Source organism: Procambarus clarkii, chromosome 28 (assembly GCF_040958095.1).
Source record: "Procambarus clarkii isolate CNS0578487 chromosome 28, FALCON_Pclarkii_2.0, whole genome shotgun sequence".
Taxonomy (NCBI): Eukaryota; Metazoa; Arthropoda; class Malacostraca; order Decapoda; family Cambaridae; genus Procambarus; species Procambarus clarkii.
In genome coordinates, this window is record NC_091177.1 from 7792161 (window position 1) to 7815324 (window position 23164).

The 23164-nt window shown below is 37.7% G+C and overlaps 1 protein-coding gene across 13 annotated transcripts in view; it reads right to left on the reverse strand.

Moving 5' to 3' along the window:
• The window catches only part of Trpm (transient receptor potential cation channel, subfamily M), a 397144-nt gene that overhangs the window by 9450 nt on the left and 364530 nt on the right, over positions 1-23164 (reverse strand). For 11 of the 13 annotated variants that reach the window (XM_069332868.1, XM_069332863.1, XM_045737254.2 and 8 more), the window contains 5 exons: positions 21749-21937; positions 13942-14004; positions 13108-13356; positions 12809-12966; positions 9175-9321 (listed from right to left, as the gene is read on the reverse strand). In XM_069332868.1, the coding sequence (XP_069188969.1) occupies positions 9175-9321; positions 12809-12966; positions 13108-13356; positions 13942-14004; positions 21749-21937 (806 nt within the window). The remainder of the gene's footprint in view (positions 1-9174; positions 9322-12808; positions 12967-13107; positions 13357-13941; positions 14005-21748; positions 21938-23164) is intronic. The other 2 variants (XM_069332869.1, XM_045737253.2) reach the window with 1 other exon arrangement.

Consider the following 23164-nt stretch of genomic DNA (forward strand, 5'->3'; position numbering starts at 1 on the left):
AATGTGTTCACTAAAACATGTACAGTGGTACCTCGCATAACGATCGCCCAAAAGGCGAACATTTTGGGTAACGACCGGCCCGATCGGTGACAAATAGTCCCATATGGTGAACGCTCGTTTGAGTAACGTCAACACCACATGGTGGGGTCGCGCTGCTTCTTGCACATTCTTGGACGCCTCCGACGATGCAAATAAATTATGTTGTTCTTGTTTAAAGATGCTAATGATGCTGGGATATAAAGGGGTGACTGCTGAGATGTTGCAAAGCATTGATGTTTTTGTAGAGAAAAGAAATGAAATTTCTGAAATTAAACAAATGTCAAAAAGGTTCGTTCGGTGTTCGGCAGGTAGGCTGCTCCATTATAACAATCTTTGTTTCAAATGTGTTCCATATGTTTTGTATTTGTCATTTATGTCTCAAAAATGGAGCAGCCTACCGTACATACACTGCACAAACCTTTGACATTTTTCTTTCTTCAAATTTGTTCAATATTTATTTTTCATTTGTCTTATAGCAAAAGGTTTGTTCGGTGGTCGGCAGGTAGGCTGCTCCATGTTTCTTAAATAAAAAAAAAAACAAAATAAAGAAAAACAGTTGAAACAGTTTGAAAAATGGACAAAATGCCATAAAGGTTCTTTCAGTGTTTGTCGGGTAGGCTGCTCCATTATTAAGACGTAAATGAAAAATACAAAACATATGGAACACATTTGAAACAAAGAAAGATTGTTATAATGGAGCAGCCTACCCGTCAAACACTGAACGAATCTTTATGGCATTTGTCCATTTTCCAAATTGTTTCAACTTTTTTTTTTTTTTAAGAAACATGGAGCAGCCTACCTGCTGACCACCGAACAAGCCTTTTGCTATAAGACAAATGAAAAATAAATATTGAACAAATTTGAAGAAAGAAAAATGTCATAAAGGTTTGTGCAGTGTTTGTAAGGTAGGCTGCTCCATTATTTAAAACATTGAATATCATATTGATTTTTTCGGTGGTAGAACGGATTAATTTTATTACCATTAATGTTAATGGGGACATTCGTTTTGTATGACGTCCATTTCACATGACTACGCCAGCGCCGGAACGGATTAAATTCGTTATTCGAGGTACCACTGTATTTAGTATTTTTAATAGATAATTCTAAGGCACAGTTGTCTGGTTAACAGTGAATAACCTTTGAGTACGAAGTCAATAAAGGAAACCATTCTTGAAGAGGTACACAAATATGGAACACACACACACACATATACATACATACATACATACATATATATATATATATATATATATATATATATATATATATATATATATATATATATATATATATATATATATATATATATATAATATATATATATATATTTATTTATTTATTTAATAATTTTAACAATAATAATTCATTGTGTTAAGGGAGAGGCAGTTAGTGTGTGTGTGTGTGTGTAAGTAATTGCCCAAGTGCAATTACCTGAGTGTAGTTACAGGATGAGAGCTACGCTCGTGGTGTCCCTCTTTCCGGTACTCTTTGTCATATAGCGCTTTGAAACTACAGACAGTTTTGGCCTCCACCACCACCTCGCCTAACTTGTTCCAACTGTTTACCACTCTGTTTACAAAAGTGAATTTTCTTATATTTCTCCGGCATGTTTGTTTAGTTAGTTTAACCCTTCAATTGTGCATCGCATCATATGATGCTTTGACCGACTTGCAGTAAATTGCGCATCGCATCATGTGATGCTTTGGAGTACTACGCAAGATTTAAACGGCCCGCGGATACATGGGGTTCACCACACCTTCATCAGGGCTCTTGTAAACAGACGCCATTTTTTTTTTTTAAATCCTGGGCCAAACTCCCTGGTGTTAGGGGCCTCAGTATTGAGTGAGCTACCAAGCCTGATGCATGCAGCATGAGCTCACAGCACTGCTGTTCAGCTTGTGACCACAGCATCGCCTAAAAATGCCATAATATACTTGTTCATGCTATTATGTAGCGATGATATTATTACAGAAGACCCCTGACTGTGATAAAACTGACCAGGGTTCTGATAATAGCAGGATTGTGGTGATATTTAGTGCTGTGCTCCATGGAGGGAGGAGCTATGCTGTGGGAGGGAGGGTGGTGGCGTTGTCTTCTGACTGTGTGTGGCCACCTTTTATTGACTGCACTCACCATACCAGCTTAGTGGTTCGCTATGGTGAACACAAATGTAGATACTTATATATATAACATGTGTATAGAGGGTATAAGCAGCAAGAGGAGTAGGTTGGGAGCCGCCATTTTGGCGAGGGAGGTGGCGTCGTCTGCACGATTTATCATGTTTACTGGTTACCACAATGGTCTTTGGGCACCATACCAGTTTACTTGTACAAGTATGGTGAATAAAACAGGTAGATATTTATATATAATGTGTGTGTATATAGCGTAATAACACCACAAACAGTATTGTTGGAGGAGAAATATTAGTGCGTCTGGCCTTGAGGGCGGCAGCCAGATGGCTGTGTGAGGTCCAATGTCTTTGTGCCTTTACTCACCATACAAGCTTAGATGTACAGTTATGGTGAACAAAACATGTAAATACTTATATATAACGTCTGTATATAAAAGCAAAAACAGTATGGTGGGTGGAGAATGGTGGCAAGTCAGGTGAGGTGAGGGAGGGAGGGAGTGGCAGCCAGTGGCTGGCTGCCACTGCCTGCCACTGCCACTCAGCATACCAACTTAGTGGTTCGTTATGGTGAACACGAATGTAGATACTTATATATAGCGTCTGTATATAGTGAATAAAAGCAAAAAACAGTATTGTGGGAGGAGAATGTGGGCGAATCAGGTGATTTGAGGGAGGGCTTGAGTGGCTGGCTGGTACACGGTGGTCACTCCACGTTACTTTTTGACTCATAATAGCAACTTAGTGGTTCGTTATGGTGAACAAAACATGCAGATACTTATATATAACCTGTGTATATAGTGTAATAACCGACAAAGTATTTGTTCACTGTTTGATGAACATAATTGAATCAACAATATGCACACCATATTTTTGAGTACAGTGATGATTCACTCATTTTATTATATAAATATATCACACTACACACTATTGAATAATATTACAGCAAAAAAGTACGAAAAATCAATCAGAGACATTGAAATAATTAGGTAATAATCTCTTTGTGGCAACTCCAGCCTGACAGCTGGCGATCAACAGACCGCCTGGGACGCACGCTCAGTCAGCGCCTGTTTTTTGCCAGACTTCTCCGCCCTATAGAGGGCAATATATGCCACTTACGATTTTCTTATTATTTTTCCCATGATCAGTGAACACAAACAGGTTAGGAAGATTTTTTTTTTTTTTTTTTTTTTTGTATGCCGTCGGGAGCCGGTCGGCCGAGCGGACAGCACGCTGGACTTGTGATCCTGTGGTCCTGGGTTCGATCCCAGGCGCCGGCGAGAAACAATGGGCAGAGTTTCTTTCACCCTATGCTCCTGTTACCTAGCAGTAAAATAGGTACCTGGGTGTTAGTCAGCTGTCACAGGCTGCTTCCTGGGGGTGGAGGCCTGGTCGAGGACCGGGCCGCGGGAACACTAAAAAGCCCCGAAATCATCTCAAGATAACCTCAAGATGCGCCTGTGGGTGTCAAATGGTATATAGCCATGCGCCATTTAAGGGTTAAATCTATGACCTCTTTTTCTTGAAGTTCCGGGTCTCTGGAAATCTTCCCTATCAATTTTATCAATTTTTGTTACTATTTTGTACGTAGTGATCATATCACCCCTTTTTCTTCTGTCTTATAGTTTTTGCATATTTAATGCCTCTAACCTCTTTGTAGCTCTTGTCCTTCAGTTCTGGGAGCCACTTAGTAGCATGTCTTTGCACCTTTTCCAGTTTGTTGATGTGCTTCTTAAGATATAGGCACCATGCAACCGCTGCATATTCCAGCTTTGGTCTAACAAAAGTCGTGAACAATTTCTTTAGTATTTTGCCATCCATATATTTAAAAGCAATTCTGAAGTTAGAAAGTGTAGCATAGGGTCCTCGCACAATGTTCTTAATGTGATCCTCAGGTGATAGTTTTCTATCTAGAACCACCCCTAGATCCCTTTCTTTATCAGACTTCTTTAAAGATTTCTCACATAATTTATAGGTTGTGTGGGGTCTATGTTCTCCAATTCCACATTCCATAACATGGCATTTATTCACATTAAATTCCATTTGCCAAGTGGTGCTCCATATACTTATTTTGTCCAGGTCTTTTTGAAGAGCATGACAATCATCTAAGTTTCTTATTTTCCCTATTATCTGAGCAACATCATCAAACATGTTCATATAATTCTGTATTCCAACTGGTAGAGTGTTTATGTAGACAATGATCATTACCAGTGCAAGAACTGAACCCTGTGGTAACAAAACATGTACTTGTGACATTTCTCCAGTCCGATACACTTCCTCTTATTACTCCCCTCATTTTCTATCAAAAATTTTTTCATCCATGTTAGCTTACCTGTCACCCCTCCAATATATTCCAGTTTCCAGAACAACTTCTTATGTGGAACTCTGTTGAAAACCTTTTTTAGGTCCAGAGTGATCCAGTCAACCCAACCATCTCTTCCCTGTAAAATCTCTGTGGCTCGATCATAGACACTGAGTAAATTCGATACACAGGATCTTCCAGATCGAAAACCATACTGCCTGTCTGATATTATATAGCTTCTCCAGGTGTTCTACCCATTTAGTTTTTTTTTTTCCCCCAATATTTTGACTTGTCAATGATACAAGTCTATAACTGAGGGGGTCTTCCCTGCTGCCACTTTTGTAGATTGGAACTATGTTTGCCTTTTTCCACCCATCAGCTACAATTCCTGTAAACAGGGATGTCTGAAAAATCAGCTGAAGTGAAATGCTGAGCTCAGGTGCACATTCTCTCAGAACCCATGGTGAAACTCCATCTGGGGCAACTGCGTTGTTCTTACTTAGCTCCAAGAGCATTTTTTTCACTTCGTCTCTAGACACCTCTATGTGCTCTATGTTGTTCTCTGGAATTCTTATTGTGTCTGGTTCCCTGAAGATCTCATTTTGTACAAACACACTTTGGAACTTTTCATTTAATGTTTCACACATTTCAGTTTCATTTTCCGTGTATCTGTCTCCTATTTTCAACCTCTGAATATTATCATTTACCTACAGCTTGCTTTTAATGAATTTATACAAAAAGGCCTGGATCTGCTTTACATTTGTCTGCTATACCATTCTCAAAGTTCCTCTCTGCCTCTCTCCTTACTGTTGTGTAGTTGTTTCTCGCATCTTTGTATCGCTGGTATGTTTGGGGGGTTTTAGCCTCTTCCTATAATATTTCCATGCTTGTGTCATGATCTTTGGCCTTCTTGCAATTTGTTGAACCAATCCTGTTTCCTAGGTCTGCATCTCTGTTTTGGTATGATTGTTTGTGTGCTTTCATCGTATATTTCACAAAATTTCGCATATATCTCATTTACTTCTTTGCCTAGCAACAAGTCTGTCCAATTATACCCATGAAAATTTTTTCTAAGTTCCCCATAGCATCTTCTCTTGAAATAGTTAAAAAACTGTTTCAGTGTCCCCATTCTCTACTAGATTATTTCGCAAAGCATTTTTTATTTTCCAATAGGACATGATCACTCTTTTCCAAGGGAGGAAGGTACTGGATGTACCTCTTCTTCATTTTTCCTGGTGAATATTAGATCCAGTACTGACGGAACATCCTCTTCCTTCATTCTTGTGGCCTGCTTGACCTGTTGATACATGAATGTCTCCAAAAGGAGGTTTACATATTTGCCTGTCCAAATGTCCTCCGTTCTTGCCTCGTAGGCCTCCCAGTCTATTGCCTTAAAGTTGAAGTCTTCCAGTACCAACAATCGGGATTTATCTTTGTCTGCTCTTACCATAATCTCTCTCATGACCATTATGAGGCCCTCTCATTTGTCATCCAGTTCTTCCTTTGTCCATGTGTTGCTTGTTGGTGGGCTGTAGGCATTTAAAATTATCAGCTTATCATCCTGATTCCAGACCTGCAATGCCATTATGTCAATATCTCGAGGGTTTTCAATTATTAACTCTCTTAGCTTCAGGTGTTCTTTTACCAGCACAGCCATTCCTCCCCCTTTTCCTGTCTTCCTGTCACGTCTCCAAACCGAGTAGCCCTTAGGGAATACATCAATTAAAATATTTTCAAGTTTTGTCTCGTGTGTGAGCATATCAGTGTAAGAACTGAGGGCTTGGAACCTTGAATAGTGTGAGCCCCTTCTTCTCTTCCCCCCCCCCCCCCCGACTCAAACAAGTTGGGGGGTTAATGAGTGCACACTAGTTTTGAGAGTGTGTTTACATGTGTTTACAAAGTTGGAGAGATTATTAACACTTTCGCGCTTTAGATTAGAGATAACTCGTCGCCGTTTTCTCTTACGATTCCGCATAACAGCCGACTTTTCTCGTCCATCGAAAAAATATTTCTATAAATTCCATTTTTTAACCGAAATGGATGGGGATACTTTTGTTTTGTAGGGAATTTATTTGCGAATGTTTTGGTACCAGAATGAATATTATATCACATAAACTTCTATGAGTAAAAAAAAAAATACACAAAGTATGTTTGGGGGTGTGGCGAGCGTGTGGCAGTGGGTTCCCTTTAGCCGTTGATATATCCAACACGTGGGAAATATTTGTATGTGTTATGTATATGTCTGTGTAGGGAATTTTACTGCGATCACTGTCATACAAATTATAAAATGTTTCAACAAGTATAAACATGACAAACATCAAACGAACGAAAACAATGCGTTCGTTTCTGCCGCGAACGCATACTGAGCGACGTGGTTCTATATTTGGCGCTTCTCTTACACATGCTTTGTACAAATGTTATACAGTTCATCTTATAGAAAATTTTATTGCGAATACATTGGTATAAAAAAGAAATACGTACATAGAAAAGTAGGGTCAGGAAACGTATAAACTTTCCAAGCATGATTTCCCACCTGTGTTTTCGCCAGTGCGCTCGCGGCTAACTACTCTCCACTTCACACACTCTTGCGGGTGGGCAATTACCTATATTAAACATTCATATGCATATGTCCGTGTAGAGAATTTTATTGCGATTCCAATGATACCAAAATTAGCGATGTAGGACAACTGTAGGCTTCGCAACCATTAAGAGAGTGGAAACATTTTGTTGCTGTTTGGCGCTCTCGGCGAGTGATCTGCATAGTTTTTTATTTGGTGTTGATACTCCTTATGCTTGGGCGGCATTTTATAGGTATGCTCTTATAGACAATTTCATTGCGAACACAGTGATACCAAATTTAAATACGTGCGCCTTCAATTATTGTCAGGACAGTCAAAAGAGTGTACACTTTTCGGTCTTACCGCGCAGGCGCGCGAAGTGCCGAAAGCATCTGGGGTATTGTTTTTTTTTGAGCGCCGAGAGCGCGAAAGTGTTAAGTGGGTTGTGAGGTTTCGGTCTTTTTTTTTTTTTTTTTTTAACCTAGCAGTGGTCTGTTTTGGTTCGTTTACTTTTGGATGCTTTACCTGGTGAGGTGGCAAAGTGTTACCTACTTCCTGGCCCTCTTTGTGGGGCCAATTTCTGGCTCTGGTCCCCCAGTAGGCCTAAGAACTCCATGGCTGATGTGACTTAGTATGTGGGAGCCATCTCACCAAGATAGGTTCAGGGAGCCATCTCACCAAGATAGCTACAGAGAGCCATCTCACCAAGAAAGCTTCAGGGAGCCACAAGGGGCTTCCAACAGAAAAAAAAATCTAGAAATTTGAGATGAATAGCTCATTTTAGTGTTATGGGAACATTTACTGTTTGAATACATTTTAGCACCATCAAATGATAGTGCTAATAAACTGTATTTTGTTAAAAATCAGCATCACATGTTTTCTCTTGGGTTGACTGCTTGTAAACACACTATTCCATCCATTACCTGTATTGAGACAAAATTTTGAAAGCATGTTTCATAGTTTTGTCACCAAATTCAAGGATGTAAGGGATATTCCTGTATGAATAGTCATACCATTCTCAAAAATATGAAGATGGAGGTTGGGATATTCCCCCTCACTTTTCCTAAAACTCTAAGAGAGTTCAATCCAGATGAGAAGCTTGATCCATGTTTCAAAAGTTCATGAGTAGAAAAAGCATAGGGTCATGCCAAACCTGAGAAGCATGGAGGTAAAATGAAGAAGTTCTGGAGGGTCTTTTTTTTCCTGGAGTTTCTGGAGGAAAAGAGGAAATGATGAAATGAATCGAAGGTGGAAACAAGGCTTTGTCTATAACCTAGTGTGGTCTGTGGACTCGCCTCCAAAAAAGGGTTCAAAGGAAACTAAATTGATTATTTTTAACTGCTTCCCGTGGTGCTGCATCTTGTCACAGATGAAGACTGGCATACCTTGGAGCCAAGCTGGGGGTTCCACAAGTCAACATTTTGCTAAACAAAGAAGAGGCTGATACAGAAGACCAAGCTCTTCCTGTGAATATGAGAACATGATTTCACCTTATGTGAAAGAGGAGCTAAAGAAGTCCCCCCAACACCAATTCAGATAGCAGGTCCTCTAGGCACAAGAGTAGCATAAGAATGAAAAAACTAGGCTTCTATTCCTATTTGCTATATGACATGGGAGAGTCAGGAAGTATATGAGGTGGTGTCAAGGGGTGAGGACCAGGTGATGTGTGGTGCTGCTGCTGCTGCTGCTTGGTGCCAGTTGGCATAGGTATCCATGCAGGCCAATTAGTATTTTACCTGGATGCTCCCTTGGCAATTGTGTGTAATGTCAAGGGAAGGCTCTGTTGGGCCTAAAGTTTTCTGAAAGAACTGTTTTTGGTCATTCTGGACAGGATAATTTTCTCCAGTGACTCCCTAGCAAGACCCAGTTTGTTGTGCTTGTGCTTGCAGTTTAAAAAGTTACCTGTTATGTCAGTATAGTATGTTATCTTGTCTGAACAAGATTCTCTAATGAATCCATCAGGTCTTAGGTTAGTTAATAGCTTAAATAACTCGGAGAACATCTTAAAGGTTACAAGAAAGCTAACAAATTACCAATGCAAAAATATAAATTTCTCTAATACATAAACTTGTCCATGATTAACTACTTTCTCTTCTCACTAATCATAATTTTTTGATAAGTCCATAAATTAATGAAATGCCACTGACCAGTATATAATATCAACGCAATATATGATACGTCCGGTTTGCATAGTTTGTTCTTGAAGTCTTAAGGTCATGCCAATCATGAAGAGAACAGCAAAAGTCATGTCGCACACATTCCACAGCTTATCAGACCACACCGCTATTTTTTGCCTGGAATGATATATGCACAGGAATAAATATACTGTATACACATGCAAATAAATTAATCATATCTCTGTAAATATATTTTGGTAATCATAAATTTAGATAGCACTATATTTAAATTAATAACTATTATGAAAATAACACAATACACTTTTTATATTGAATACAGTAGATAATCTTAATTTAAAGTGTTAGACTACTAAGATGCAAACTTTTATGCATGAATCTACAGCATTTACTACCTTCTAATGTAAAAGTATTTACCTGAGCTATTTTTGTGTGTGCAGGTTAGTGAATGTGCTTGCTGAACTTTTGCCATGATGGACCCCCAAAAAATATAATTTCATACACCAAGGAGCCCTCACCCCCTATATAACTGTGCCTATATAGGTGTAATTGATATACATATATTCATCATAGTATTTTTTGTGACATTTGTGTTATTTTTCTGTGTTGTATATTTATTATGGAACCTCCATTGAGAAACATTGGTCTAGGACCTGGCTACTATATCTGGTGCTTTTACACTTCACAACATTCTAATGCTGTTATACTGCTCTTAAAAATGTGAATCAAGGCAGCTTCTATGACTTCAGCTTCGAATGCATTCCATTTGTTTATCATCTGCTTGGTAATGAGTATTTCTTGATATTTCTCTGACTTTTTAGTATTTCCAGCTTTGACCTGAGTCCCCAGGTCTTGCCTTCCTCTCATCTGGAAAAAGACTATCTTTATCCAATTTGTCTATTCCTTTCAGTATCTTAAATATTATGACAGTATCATCCCTGGACCTTCTTTCTTCTACTCATGTTTAGGTTGAGTTATATTAATCCGTTCATATAACTATTTTTTTCTGATAAGTTTGTAGAAAATCTTTAGACCTTTTCCGTTATGTTCTTGAGCTTTATAAAAGTAGGGATATCATGCAGCTACAGGAATTTCTAGGACTGACCTTGTTGTGAATAATTATCTGAATAGGTCCTTGCTTCAGTTTCTAAGGTCTGTTCATGTGTTTGCCAATTCTGATATATGCTGCTGATGTTGTTATATGTACATGTTCCACTGAAGGTTAATAGTGTTTATGTCCTTTCCCAAATCCTCTTTTTCTGACTCTTGAAATTTTATTTATCTATTTCTTTGTTATATTTACTCTGAGCCTAAAACAACAAGAGTGGCCACGACACAGCAGCCAGCAGTCTGCTGGCTGACTCCCTCCAACCTTCAACACCCCACTAACCAACATTCTGCCTCCCACCATACTGTTATTGTTTTTATTACACTATTCACACATGTTATGTATAAGTATCTTCGTGTTTTCTTCACCATAACTGTACAACTAAGCTGGTATGATGTCCAAACAGTATAGTGGCCACTGCATGACAAGTCACACAGCAAACGACAGCCTCACTCCCTCGCCTAAATGGTTCCTCCCAACAAACTCCTTTTGCTGTTATTACATTCTATACACACATGTTATATATAAGTATCTATATTTGTGTTCGCCATAGCGAACCACTAGACTGGTATCGTGATTCCAGACATGTTGCCACACGTCAGCCAGCAGACAACACTCTCTCTCTCACCAACAATACTCCTCCTCCCACATCGCTAATTCTCACTACAATCCTGTTATCATCAGAATCCAGGTCATTAAATCATATAAATGATTAATTTTCCACATGTCTATTTTATAATGGAACATGAGAAGTCGTTTGAAGAATTTTAGATGAACGAAATAATGGCAGTGTGCTGTGGCTAGCACTGTGACACTAGGTATAACTTAGTGGTTCATTATGGTGAACAAAACATGCCGATACTTATATATAACCTGCGTATATAGTGTAATAACCGACAAAGTATTTGTTCACTGTTTGATGAATATAATTGAATCAACAATATGCACACCATATTTTTGAGTACAGCGATGATTCACTCATTTTATTATATAAATATATTACACTGCACACTATTGAATAATATTACAGCAAAAAAACTACAAAAAATCAGAGACATTGAAATAATTAGGTAATTATCTCTCTGTGGCAATTCCGGCCTGACAGCTGGCGAGCAACAAACCGTCTGGGACGCACGCTGAGTCAGCGCCTGTTTTTTGCCAGACTTCCCCGCCCTATAGCGGGCAATATATGCCACTTACAACTTTTTTATTATTTTTCCCATGATCAGTGAACACAAATTAACAGGTTTAGATTTTTTTTTTTTTTTTTTTTTTTGGTATGCGCCTGAGAGTGACACATGCTAAATAGCCAGGCGCCATACAAGGGTTAAAGTTCAATGACTCCTAGTGTCGTTGCCTTGGACGATCGGGCACAGGATAGAAATGTTGCCAGATATAGTTTTTTTTTTTTTTTTATACTAAAGCCTTATTAGGAAAGTGAAGGATTCAAGATTTTTTTTTTCTTTTCAATATGGCATTTGTTTACTGGAGTCCTGAGGAATAGGATATGAGCCCCTTGTACCCACGGGAATTTTGAACCTTACGATATACTAACAAACATGATATGATGACGTGCACACCTTTCCCCATGATATCATGGTGTGTGTAGTACAGTGAATAGACACCTCTGTGCCATATGTTGTTCTCTGGAATTCTTGTTGTGTCTGGTTCTCTGATTATTTCATTTTGCACACATACTTTGGGAACTGTTCATTTAATGTTTCACATATATCTTTTTCAATTTCTGTGAATTTGTTTCCACTTTTCAACCTCTAAATTTTATCCTTCACCTGCAATTTGTTTTTAATGAATTTATGGAATAGTCCTGTTTCTGTTTTACATTTGTCAGTTATCCCTGTCTCAAAATTTCTTTCTTCCTCTTTTTCACTGATGTGTAGTGTTCCTTGCTTCTTTGTATTGTTGGTATGTTTGAAGGTTTGGCCTCTTCCTATATAGATTCCATTTTTTGTATCTTTTGGTCTCTGGCCCTCTCATAAATTCTGTTGAACCAATCCTGTTTTCCCGTTCTGCATCTCTGTTTTGGTATAAATCTTTTGGGGTCTTTATCATGTACTATTTCACAAAACATTTACTTCCTTCCCTAACAGCACGTCTCCCCAATTAAATTTATTAAAGCACTTTCTAAGGTCCCCATAGTGTCCTCTCCTGAAATTGGATTTTTCGACTCCTTCATCTTCCTCATTCTCTTTTAGATTATAACGCATTGCATACTTTATTTCCAAAAGGATATACTGTATGGGATTTAATTTTCAGAAAGATCTCTTGATGGTTATATCTAAATTGAGTATTATCCAGTGACTCCTTTGGCATTACATTCCCTGCAGGAATGTTTGAAAATTCTCTGTAGTACTGTGCTGCATGATGTACTGGACTGACTACAAAGAAATATCCATGTTCAAGGACATAGTGGAAGCTTACGTGAGAAAGATATTGATAAATATATTCCGTATAGAGAGATTGATTTTATGAGTATTATAGATTTGATAAAATTTGCATGGACACAATTTCTATACATACCTGAGTTCAATAGGTTCTGTTGAAAGTATTTCACGTATTTTTTCAAGGATGAGGGTCGAAATGTAGGCAATAACATACCATTCCATCCAGTCTGGTTTCATAGGAAGTTTAACTAAGACAACGTATGTGTAGAGGCAAAGAAAGAACACATATGCCATCTGTTTAAAAATAAATAAAATATTATTCCTATTACAATTTGGTTATTGAAGGTGTTGTATATTTTCATAAATGTCCAATTAACAGAAAATGTAAAATTGCAGGTTACATATTCCAATACGAAGAAACAAATTTAATCTTACTGAATGAGCCCAAAACTTTGAAATGGGAGCATTGTAGAACTCATAAAACTTTGTTCTTGCTGGCAGCTGTTTTGAGTGGAGGTCATTGAAAATGTTTGAGTCCAGATGAGATACATGGCTCATAGACACCCCATTTTGTCTGACTGGGGTGCCATGTCCATCCACTGTATCAGAATTCTCATGTTGGGGAGGTGGAGCCAACAGGGTACTTGAATGCGGTGCATTTGTGTTGCTATTGCATAGTGGTGCCTGTTCAAAAGAGAACAAGCAAGTTCTACTAAGCAAGTTTTTTAGAGAGCAATTGTGTTTACTAAGTACTGAGTTAAGGTAATCACTGAATCGTATTAGTAATGTTAATATAATTTTAAATGATGATCCCTGAAACACACATACACACACAAATATTTATTTAATATTCATCTTTACAGCCCTAGCTATCAAAGCTTGAAATGATATGTGCAATACTATTATAAAAGCTTTAACAGAAAACAACTTTCAGGAGTAAACAGTATTCCTGTAGAAGTTTACTCAAATGGATGAAGTTAAAATAGATTTTACGTTTCGCATACAGTATATATATACTGGATATGCTTACATGTCACCCTGTGGAATATCACAGCTAATTCAAGAATTCGATTATTAAGTTTCTTGGAATATTTTCCATCAAAATCTGAGATTATTATATCCATATAAAGTCTATATGTACACAGCATAAATATGAATGTTTACTGGCATGAGGACAAATTAAAAAGCTTTGTGCTATATTAAAAATTCTTTAACAATTTGAGTTAATGATTTGGCAGACATTATTTAGATCCCTCCAGTAAGTCCTACCTCAGTTTGGAGGGTTGGGGTGACGGGGTGAGAGTGAAGCGACACAGAGTTGACCAGCTGTGCCTAGAAGAAGAGGACCAGACACGGGGGGGAAAAAAAGGATCTTAACAAAATCTATCCTTGACTGAAAGCTGAAAAATTCACACCTAGAAAGTGTTCTATGAAAAATGCATAACAAAAATGAATGGAAAAAACGTATTAGTTTCAAAGCAGAGACCATCAAACACAGCTTAACGATCACACACATTGTGCGGGTGGGGGATACATTATATGTAGTGAGCCTCTACACATCACAACACTTACAAATATAACGAACCTCTACATACATCACAACAGTCACAAATACATTTATTGTCATTTGAAAACTCACTCTTCTACATTTTATTAGGTAGCAAGCTTTATGGTCATGGTAAACTATGCAAGACGACCACAGAAGAGGTAATATCAAAGTGGCGACCATCCCCCATTTTACAGGGTGTCCACAAGCCTGGAATCAATCTAAATGATGTTGATTGAACTGATTAGCAACATCTTTATGCACATCCATCATGACTGACAAAACATTAACATGCTGTAGTGATCCTTCTTTCCAGACATGAAGGATGGACACAATAGAAAATTAGCAGTCTAATGTAAATAGAGATCAAATTCAGTCATTCTTGATACCATGTAAATATAATTTTTTGTGTTCCTTCTGAATTCTCTCGAGATATAAAGATTTTATTCCAGTGATACGTGTGTAGATAAACTAAGATTTGGGCTTGCAAGTTGGTACTGGGAACGGTTATTCCTTCAGCACTGTACGTTTAATACATAGCAAATGGTTGAGCATGATAAAAGCCAAAGGCCAAGCACGAAGATTATTTTATATTGGGCACGTACAATTTTTTATTTTATTTTTTATATTTAATATATACTTGGTACACAGTGCCGAAGTCTTAAAAATGTATATTATGGGGTCAATGTGATTGTTGAGTAGGCCCTTAACATTTTACTGAAAAGTCCATACTTCACTACCCCATGCATGCTCCTGGTTATTCTATAGGGACGTGCTTGATACTTCACAATCAGGTTACATGAGAATAAATGACAGGAATTTCCCTTGTAAATACTAATGGTCATCGTGACATTCCCAAACTAATTTTCATGCTGCTGGAACAGGTCACTTGTTAACAATAGTATTCACTCATCCATCATTATTTGAGCTGCCTCATCTTCAGTACTTTGAATTTTTTCAAGTATTCATAACTTTAAAAAATATTCATTCTTATGTTTTAGTATTCAATTTAATGTACAGAGAGTATTGCTAGATGAATGGGTGCCATGTGTGTTCGTATCCACTTCAGACAAGTACAGTATTGAACCCCATGAAAATGGGAAGCGGCAGTGTCATTAATTTTTAAGAACAATCGACTACAATAATTATTATTTATTGCACTGCTACAAAAAGCTGAATTTTATTTACACTAAGAATAATTCTGAATATTGAATTTTATGAAGTTTGTACATTAACATCCCATAAAACCTCTTGCTGGCTCTTGTGGACTGGCAAGGTAACTGGTATTTTTGCATTATTTTGTCCCGCCCGGGATTCGCACCCGGAATTCTTGATTGTGAGTCGAGAAAGAACCTAACTGTACTACGAGATCCTTTCGGTATGACTTTTTTATGACAGATGTTGCTCTATATATGATTATTTTTGTTGCGTACTGTATATACAATACTATTAACATGTGATATTCATTCAAACCTGACTTTTATGAGAGTCCCTTTTCTTCACAAGACTGATGCTATCGTCAATAAGATTTTAAGCCTTTCTAAGTACTATTTGGCAGCATAAGAACTACCAAGTAAACTTCCAAACCACCAGTTTTCCTACCTGGCCACTACCCCCCAAGCATTATGCAGGTGGCAGCACTTGTGCCAAAACCTACACTTGGCCCCCTGCCTCAAACCTCATCACATTCTGCCTGACTCACAAAAAAAATCTTCACTCAAGGAAATCCTGGATTCAAGACAGGAGAAAAGGGAATATTAAGTGTTTTGGTCCAAAAGTAATTATCAAAGAGTGCACCAAGGATTACGTAATTATCAATAGAGTGCACCAAGGATTGGAGGATTATATAGCACATAGTCCTTGGTCAGAACCAAGGACTATGTATTGGTTCTATACATTTTTATTGAAATTCAGAATAGAAGGTACATTTTTTTTGGCTATACATATTCACTCATTATTTCTGAGCAATTGCACTTGGAGGCTCACTTTGGCAAGCATAAGAGGAAAAAGAAAAAACTAGGGCAAACATAAAAAATAGGAGACACTCCTGTACTACAGAGTGGGTTCATCGGAGCTCAGTAGAGAGAGAGACTCGCTGGCTGACACAAAGACGCCCAGAATTTTGCCAAGAGAGTAGTATCTTACACTGAGAGTCATCAAAGTGTGACACAGTTGGAATAGGCAGTGAAATGTGTGGGTGTGGCCAACTAGGAGCTCTGAGTACACCATGGAACAGGACAACAGTGAAAATAACGACTTGAGTGTAGTGAACTTTTGAAGATCATGTGATCGATGAAAAGCATGCAGATGGGTTACCTGCACCACTTTGAATAACAGCTGAGAAAAAGAGATGTCTTGGTGCTGACCACCATGTGAGTATTAACCCTAACATCGGCTATGGATTTGCACAAATCCACATCTGTATTCGCCTGTACAAGGTGAGTACAGCTGTGGATTTGCACACACACATCTGCCCATGTGCAGAAAAAAAAAAATTATTTGGATGCAAATTGTATTGAAAGGTGTAAATAAATTGAATATCTACATTGCAACTAGTTAAGTGCTCACTAAAAGCTGAGTGTATAGCAGCCCAGCTGGATCTGTCAACACCAGGCCTTGGGTCAGCTACACATTTTTAACTTCAGAATTGCTTCTAAATACATGGATGGAGAAATACTAAAAAAAATTTTCATGACTTTTGTTAGACCAAAGCTGGAATATGCAACAGTTGTATGGTGCCCATATCTTAACACTTTCGCTATCCCGGCATGCGCGCCGCAAACTTAGAGGTCACGCTCCCGGCGTGCGGGCGAGTGCTCAGCGACACCGAAATGTGTATACTCGTTTCAGTTTTCTTACCTTAATTCTTGTCCTATGTCATTCGTTTTGGTATCATTGTGTTCGCAATAGAATTCCCTACAGGTGTATATGCATATAATGTCCAAAATGCCTGGCATATAAATGTATGAAAGAAATATACGAAAATTCACTTTTGTAAACAGAGTGGTAGACGGTTGGAACAAGCTAGGAGAGAAGGTGGTGGAGGCCAAAACTGTCAGTAATTTCAAAGTGTTATATGACAGAGTGCTGGGAAGACAGGACACCACAAGCTTAGCTCTCATCCTGTAACTACATTTAGGTAATTACACACTGGCTGAGCCAGACCCATTCTCTATTGACCTTGAATGTTTAGGTGATCGTTTTTACACTTACTAGTTTATTCACTATAGTGTTTGTGCTGAATAGCTAGATTTATGTAAATCTAATTTACTTGAATTGTGTACAGTATTAATTATAAAGATAATGTATTTAGGCCTACAAAGAATGAATGAATGAAAATTAATATATATTTATCAAACTAAGGAAACGGCAAAAGGCCTATTGCCCATACGAGGTATCTTCTATTTATATTGTGGATATAAATAGGAGCTGCCTCATAGCCTCTACTAGGCAGCCCCTACTAATGGATATAAATACATTGGTACCTTCATTTTTTTTTAATTTAATCCATTCCCAGAGACGGTTTGAAAACTGAAAATTCGAAAACAAACTAATTTTTCCATAAGAAATAATGTAAATTGAATTAATCCGTTCCACACCCCCAAAACTATTAACTTAAAAATACATTTTATACATACTATAACTTATATTTTGTACTACAGTATGTACAAGTATATCCTACCTTCATTGAGGACTCTTGTTGGTGTATGGAAGACGGTGAGTAAAGGGGAAAGGAGGAGGAGTATTAGGAGAGGTATTAGTGTTTGGAAGGGGAGTCCCCTTCCATTATAACAGCAGTGATGACATTTCTGGGGTACTCTCTTACATTTTGCAGGCATATCACTAGGACCTGATTGTGACTCACTGCTTGCTCGTCTTACTAAGAATCTGTCTATAGACACTTGTTTTTCCATACTTTTAACACTTGTCTGTAGTGAGACATCACATTGTCTCACTATGAATGATCTCTTGTTTTCCTCTATCATCATCCTCACAACTATTTTCTTAGGTTGAACTTTACCAATGACTTTCTTGAAACCCATAGCGTGATATATAATAAGAACTTTTATGTTCAGAAACCAAAAAAGCACAAAAAAATTTAATTCTTCACAAAGAATTCAAGTATGGTCGTCACTAGGTGGGAGACACTGGTAAAGTGAAGCGGGCCACGTGCTCAGTTGGCCTATACATGTATCAACAAACTCGAGCACCAAGGCAAACCTCGAATACCGAATTGAATATTTCGAAGGCATTGAGCTCGAGAAAAAAAAAAAAAAATTTGTAAAGAGGGGCATTCGAGAACCGAGGTTCCACTGTACAAGATATCTCGTATGGGCCAATAGGCCTTCTTCAATTCCTTTCTGACGTTCAAATTATGGTGGGTTGACCGACCTGATAAACTTCAGTACAACTAAAACCTGGACAATAATAGTTTAAATTAGTGTATGATACTGCACTTTAAGGGTTAAGGAAGTGAGAAATAGCTTGAGTCTGCCAAGAAGTCGAGAGATACCAACTAAGGCAGCATGATGCACCTGAGGACAGGCTACCCAAGCCCAAACCAAGATAGAGTGCCTCCTGAAGCACTTCTGAAGCAAGAAGTACATTTTGTTGAAAAGTTAGGGGTGAGGATGGATATGCATTAAAACATCTTCACAACCACGAAAAATGAAGCCATAACTCTACAGGAGATCATAAAGATCTTACCCTGGTAGCTCGCAGCAAAAACGAGCAGAGACAGTTATGAGGGTGAAGGCCCCAAATGATGAAGCGATTCAAAATCTGTTGACATACAAGAATAATCAACACCCAATTAGAAGCTAGTTGTGCTCCAACAGGAAACAGAAGGGAGGGATGTGGAAGAAGACCTTACCAAGCTACATAAGTTTCTATTCTGAAAAAAGAGCAAAGCAGGGAATGACATGATGAGAGGAACTGATAAAGAACACAGGCTTCCACCTGTTTCATTTAAAATACTGTTGTATCATGCATGCCTAAGATTCATCTGTTCTTCCTCTGTTACCTGCTCTTCTAGGGTAACAACTTTTGTAATATACCCTGGTATTCTGACTACATGTATTTTGGTGTGCCAGTATTGCAGGTTAAAGTGGTGGCAGCAATTTAACTAAGTGTTTTCACCCTGCTTCCAATGGGATTGGCCCTCCACCTGCTTCTGTTCCATTGCTGTGTTACCTGTGCTTGTTTTGGCTCTGCATATCTTGCTTTTCCTTCACTTGCCATGTAAATCATGCAAGTGAAGGCTTGCATGATTTACATGGGATTGAGCCTCTGCCTTTTGCAATGAGGTTCTGGTTTTGGCCATACACATACCAGCCATTTGTTTAATGATTTCTTGGGTTGTTAGCCTTGTAAATTTCCCCAACATTGAGTTTACACTTGCTTCTGTTCAGGTTTAGCAATACATGTACATGATTCAGCATGGCTTCTAATAAGGTCTTAAACATTGCTGGGGTGTTCTTTTATGCAACTTGTCCCAGGATTGAGCCTATTGGACACCTATTTTAGTGCTTTCCTAGGGTGTTTGCAATTTAGTTTTTCTCAGGAGTGACTTTCTGCTTCTTTTTCATGATTTATAGTTCTGTTCCTGTATGTGTTCAGTCGTTTTACTCTCATTCAGACTTTGTTCCAGGTCAGAGTTCCCGAGTTTTGTTGTGGGTTTTCTCCTAGTTTATTTAGCTCCTTTGTGACTTGCCCTTCAGGAGTGTTCACTTTTACCTCTTGCTCCGAGTTTTAACTTGCATCAATTTTGGCTTTATTTCGATGATGGAAGTACAGAGGAGCCTCAATTAACGAATTTATTCCGTTCCGGCACCGTGCTCGTCATGTGAAATGCTCATCTTGTGAAAAGAACTTTCCCATTTAAAATAATGGAAATAAAATTAATCCATTCCACCCCGAAAAATGTCAATATGAAATTTTATAATGTAATTATAATACATGTAATTATTATAAATGTTTTGTTTTACTAATTTCAATTGTACTTTACCTTATGAAGTCATTGCTGGCTTGAGGGAGACGATGGAGAAGTGGGGAGGGATTACAGTGTGGAAGGAGAATCCACCTCTGAGTCAGGCAATTTTCTTCTTCTAATCTACAGTAATTGTGTTTCTTCCTCTTGACAATACTATCTTTAGCAAACAGCTTCTTTGGTGACATTGTGGGTTACAAATTGTAGTCACAAAACCACAAAAACCCAAAGAAAAGCACAAATAAATGCTTGTCCTGTGCAATAAAACAACAAGAACACTATCATCGGAGGCATCCGAGAATTGGCGAGAACCAGCAAGAATGCTAGGAAGCACCACGTGGTTTTCTCGTTTAATCGAGCAGAAGCTCATTACTCGAGACAAATTTTCTGGGAGTGGCTCACTCATCACCTGAAATGCTCATAGATGGGGTTGCTCGTCACATAAGGTTCCTCTGTACTTGTTTTCAAAGTTTTTTTGTATCCTTCTCTCTTGAGAAAATTTGTGTTGCTTGAATTTAGTATTTGCTAGTTTCAATTCAATCACAGCACTGTGACAGTTACTTGGATCTTGCTCTTTTCCTTGGGCAGTTGTCTGCAACAGAAGGCCAGTACTCTATTTCAGGTTTCTTTGATCTTCCTGTTACTCTGACAACTGCTCTCCTGAGATGTTTAACTTAGAATTTTGCCCTGGAGTTATGCTGCTGCTTTTTTTTTTAGATTGGGTTCCAATGCTGTGCATACTTGCTTTGGTGGTCTTTATTCTACATTACATAACCTGCTCTCTTAAAGTGATCGCCTTGCTTGGATCTGGAATCAAGTTTCCTTTAATTCAGCTATAGCACTTTGCTTTAATGGTACACCCACTCTGTGCTTTTTCCTGTTGTTGTTTCCCTGCTGAGTATGGGTGGTGGCCTAGTTTAAGTCTTGACTTTTTATTTCTGTATATGGTCTCTGCAGCAGAGCTGAGATCTTGGGTACGACTTTCTAAAACCTACCAACTGTATAAAAAAAAAAAAAAAAAAGTTGTCCTTGATTTGATTTACTTGATGAGGTTCCTGGGAAATACAATCCCATGTAGAATCATGGTTGAATATAATGACAGCCCTTAATAATAATTGGTTGGGTTTAAATACTGTCTGTTCTCTATAAAGTTTGCTTGGATTAAATATAATGGCAGCATTCAAGAAAATCAGTTGGGTTAAATATAACATCTGTTATTAAGAATTAGGATCTTAAGTTTAACATGCATTATTTAACAGCACAATAAAAGGCTTAAAGTGGAAAATTTTAAGAAGTTTGAAAAAATGGTACATTCACATTAAGTATAAAAATTTTCTTAATCAGTGACATAAAAGTTGCCTAGTTAAAGATAAACATTAAAAAGCTGAACATGAGGTTTTGCATAAATAACAACATGAAATGCAGTTTAAGTAGCAAGAAAGATACAAAATAAACTTGCAAAAAGGAATGAATAGATGATGCAAAAGCCCTTCTTTGTTCACCTGATGATTCTGAGCACTCTTCTCGGCAACCTTTCTTACCTCTGGATCATGATCGTGTCTCATATCAAGATTGTCTTCCTCTGATTCTGTGTCACTTTCTGAGCCAGAGGATCTCTCTGGGTCATCGTATTGGTGCTCTTCACGAGTCTGTGGCATTGTCTTGAGTTCCTCTCGACTTCGGAATCCCAAAAGAGGGACTAGTAGTGGGAAGAGAAGACTAAGCATGACCTGAAACAAAAAATACAAACCAAATTATTAATATAAAATATGAAGAGGTGAAAATACAGCACGGGAAGATGGTGCTTATCCTCGATATAGTGGAACACTAACTTTGTCAGCCATGTCTGTTTTAGTTAACAGGAAAGTCATTTTATCAATAAATAATTAATTTTAATTTTTTATGGGGCCTATTGATGAGTTCCTCGCACACCTTGTCACATTCCAAAAGCATGTATTGTGTGGTTTGGTCATCTTATATGAGAGGTCTTCACAGAAATGTATCGAATGGTTAAAAAGTTTATTGAATAAACTTAACTGGGGGGGGGGGTCAATTTTTCAATAATTAAATTTTCAATAAATCAATTTCAAATTTTAAATAAACTGTTCCAATTATGTAACAAATATAAACAATTAGAAATTTGTAACTCCAAATGTTTTGAGTTTATTGGAAAAATGTACTAAACACTTTTAAATTGAAGGAAGCTTCAAATAATGTTTGGAAATGATGAGAATTGATTAGTAATTTGTAGCTCTAAAAGATTTTAAAGTTGTAATTTTGTTTTACAAATATAATTGCAATTGAAGTTCTCAACAATAATTTTGGTTCTTCTACTTTGTAAATTTTTATGTAAGTTTCAATATATATTGCAAGGCATTTGTACTTGAACATGTGAAAGTTTTTGGTCAATATCTTTTGGATCGAAATGGAAACAATTATTAAAAAAATAAAGTGAAATTCACATATTTCACAAAGGAAGAATAAATACATATACAGTACTGTATACATAGATAGTAATAATAAAACATTTTTTCAGTATTTAATTCAATACATTGACTATTGGCACTGTTGTATTATGTATTGACCTGAGTTATGGTGCCATCATTTAGTTGTATTGTATGCAGTAATATTTAGGTTCTAAATATTTACAAAAGAAAGAAATTTCAGGAACTTTATTCATTATATATAGTTTATGTACAGTACTGGCAAAGGCACTGACCCATGTACCAGGGAAGTGCCTGGCAGTGCCCTAACAGTACCGCTGAGTGTGAGGAGTGTGTAGAGGGAGGGGTGTCTGGTGTTGGCTTGAAGAGGCAGCAAGACTCCTCTCCTCCTCCTCCCTTATCTTATTGTGCACGCATTCTTGTGGCATGTAGTGCCATTTCCCTCTGCCTTTTTCTGTTATTTTGTTTTGTACGTCATTGTGATAATGGCATCAACAAATAATGGGAATAAAA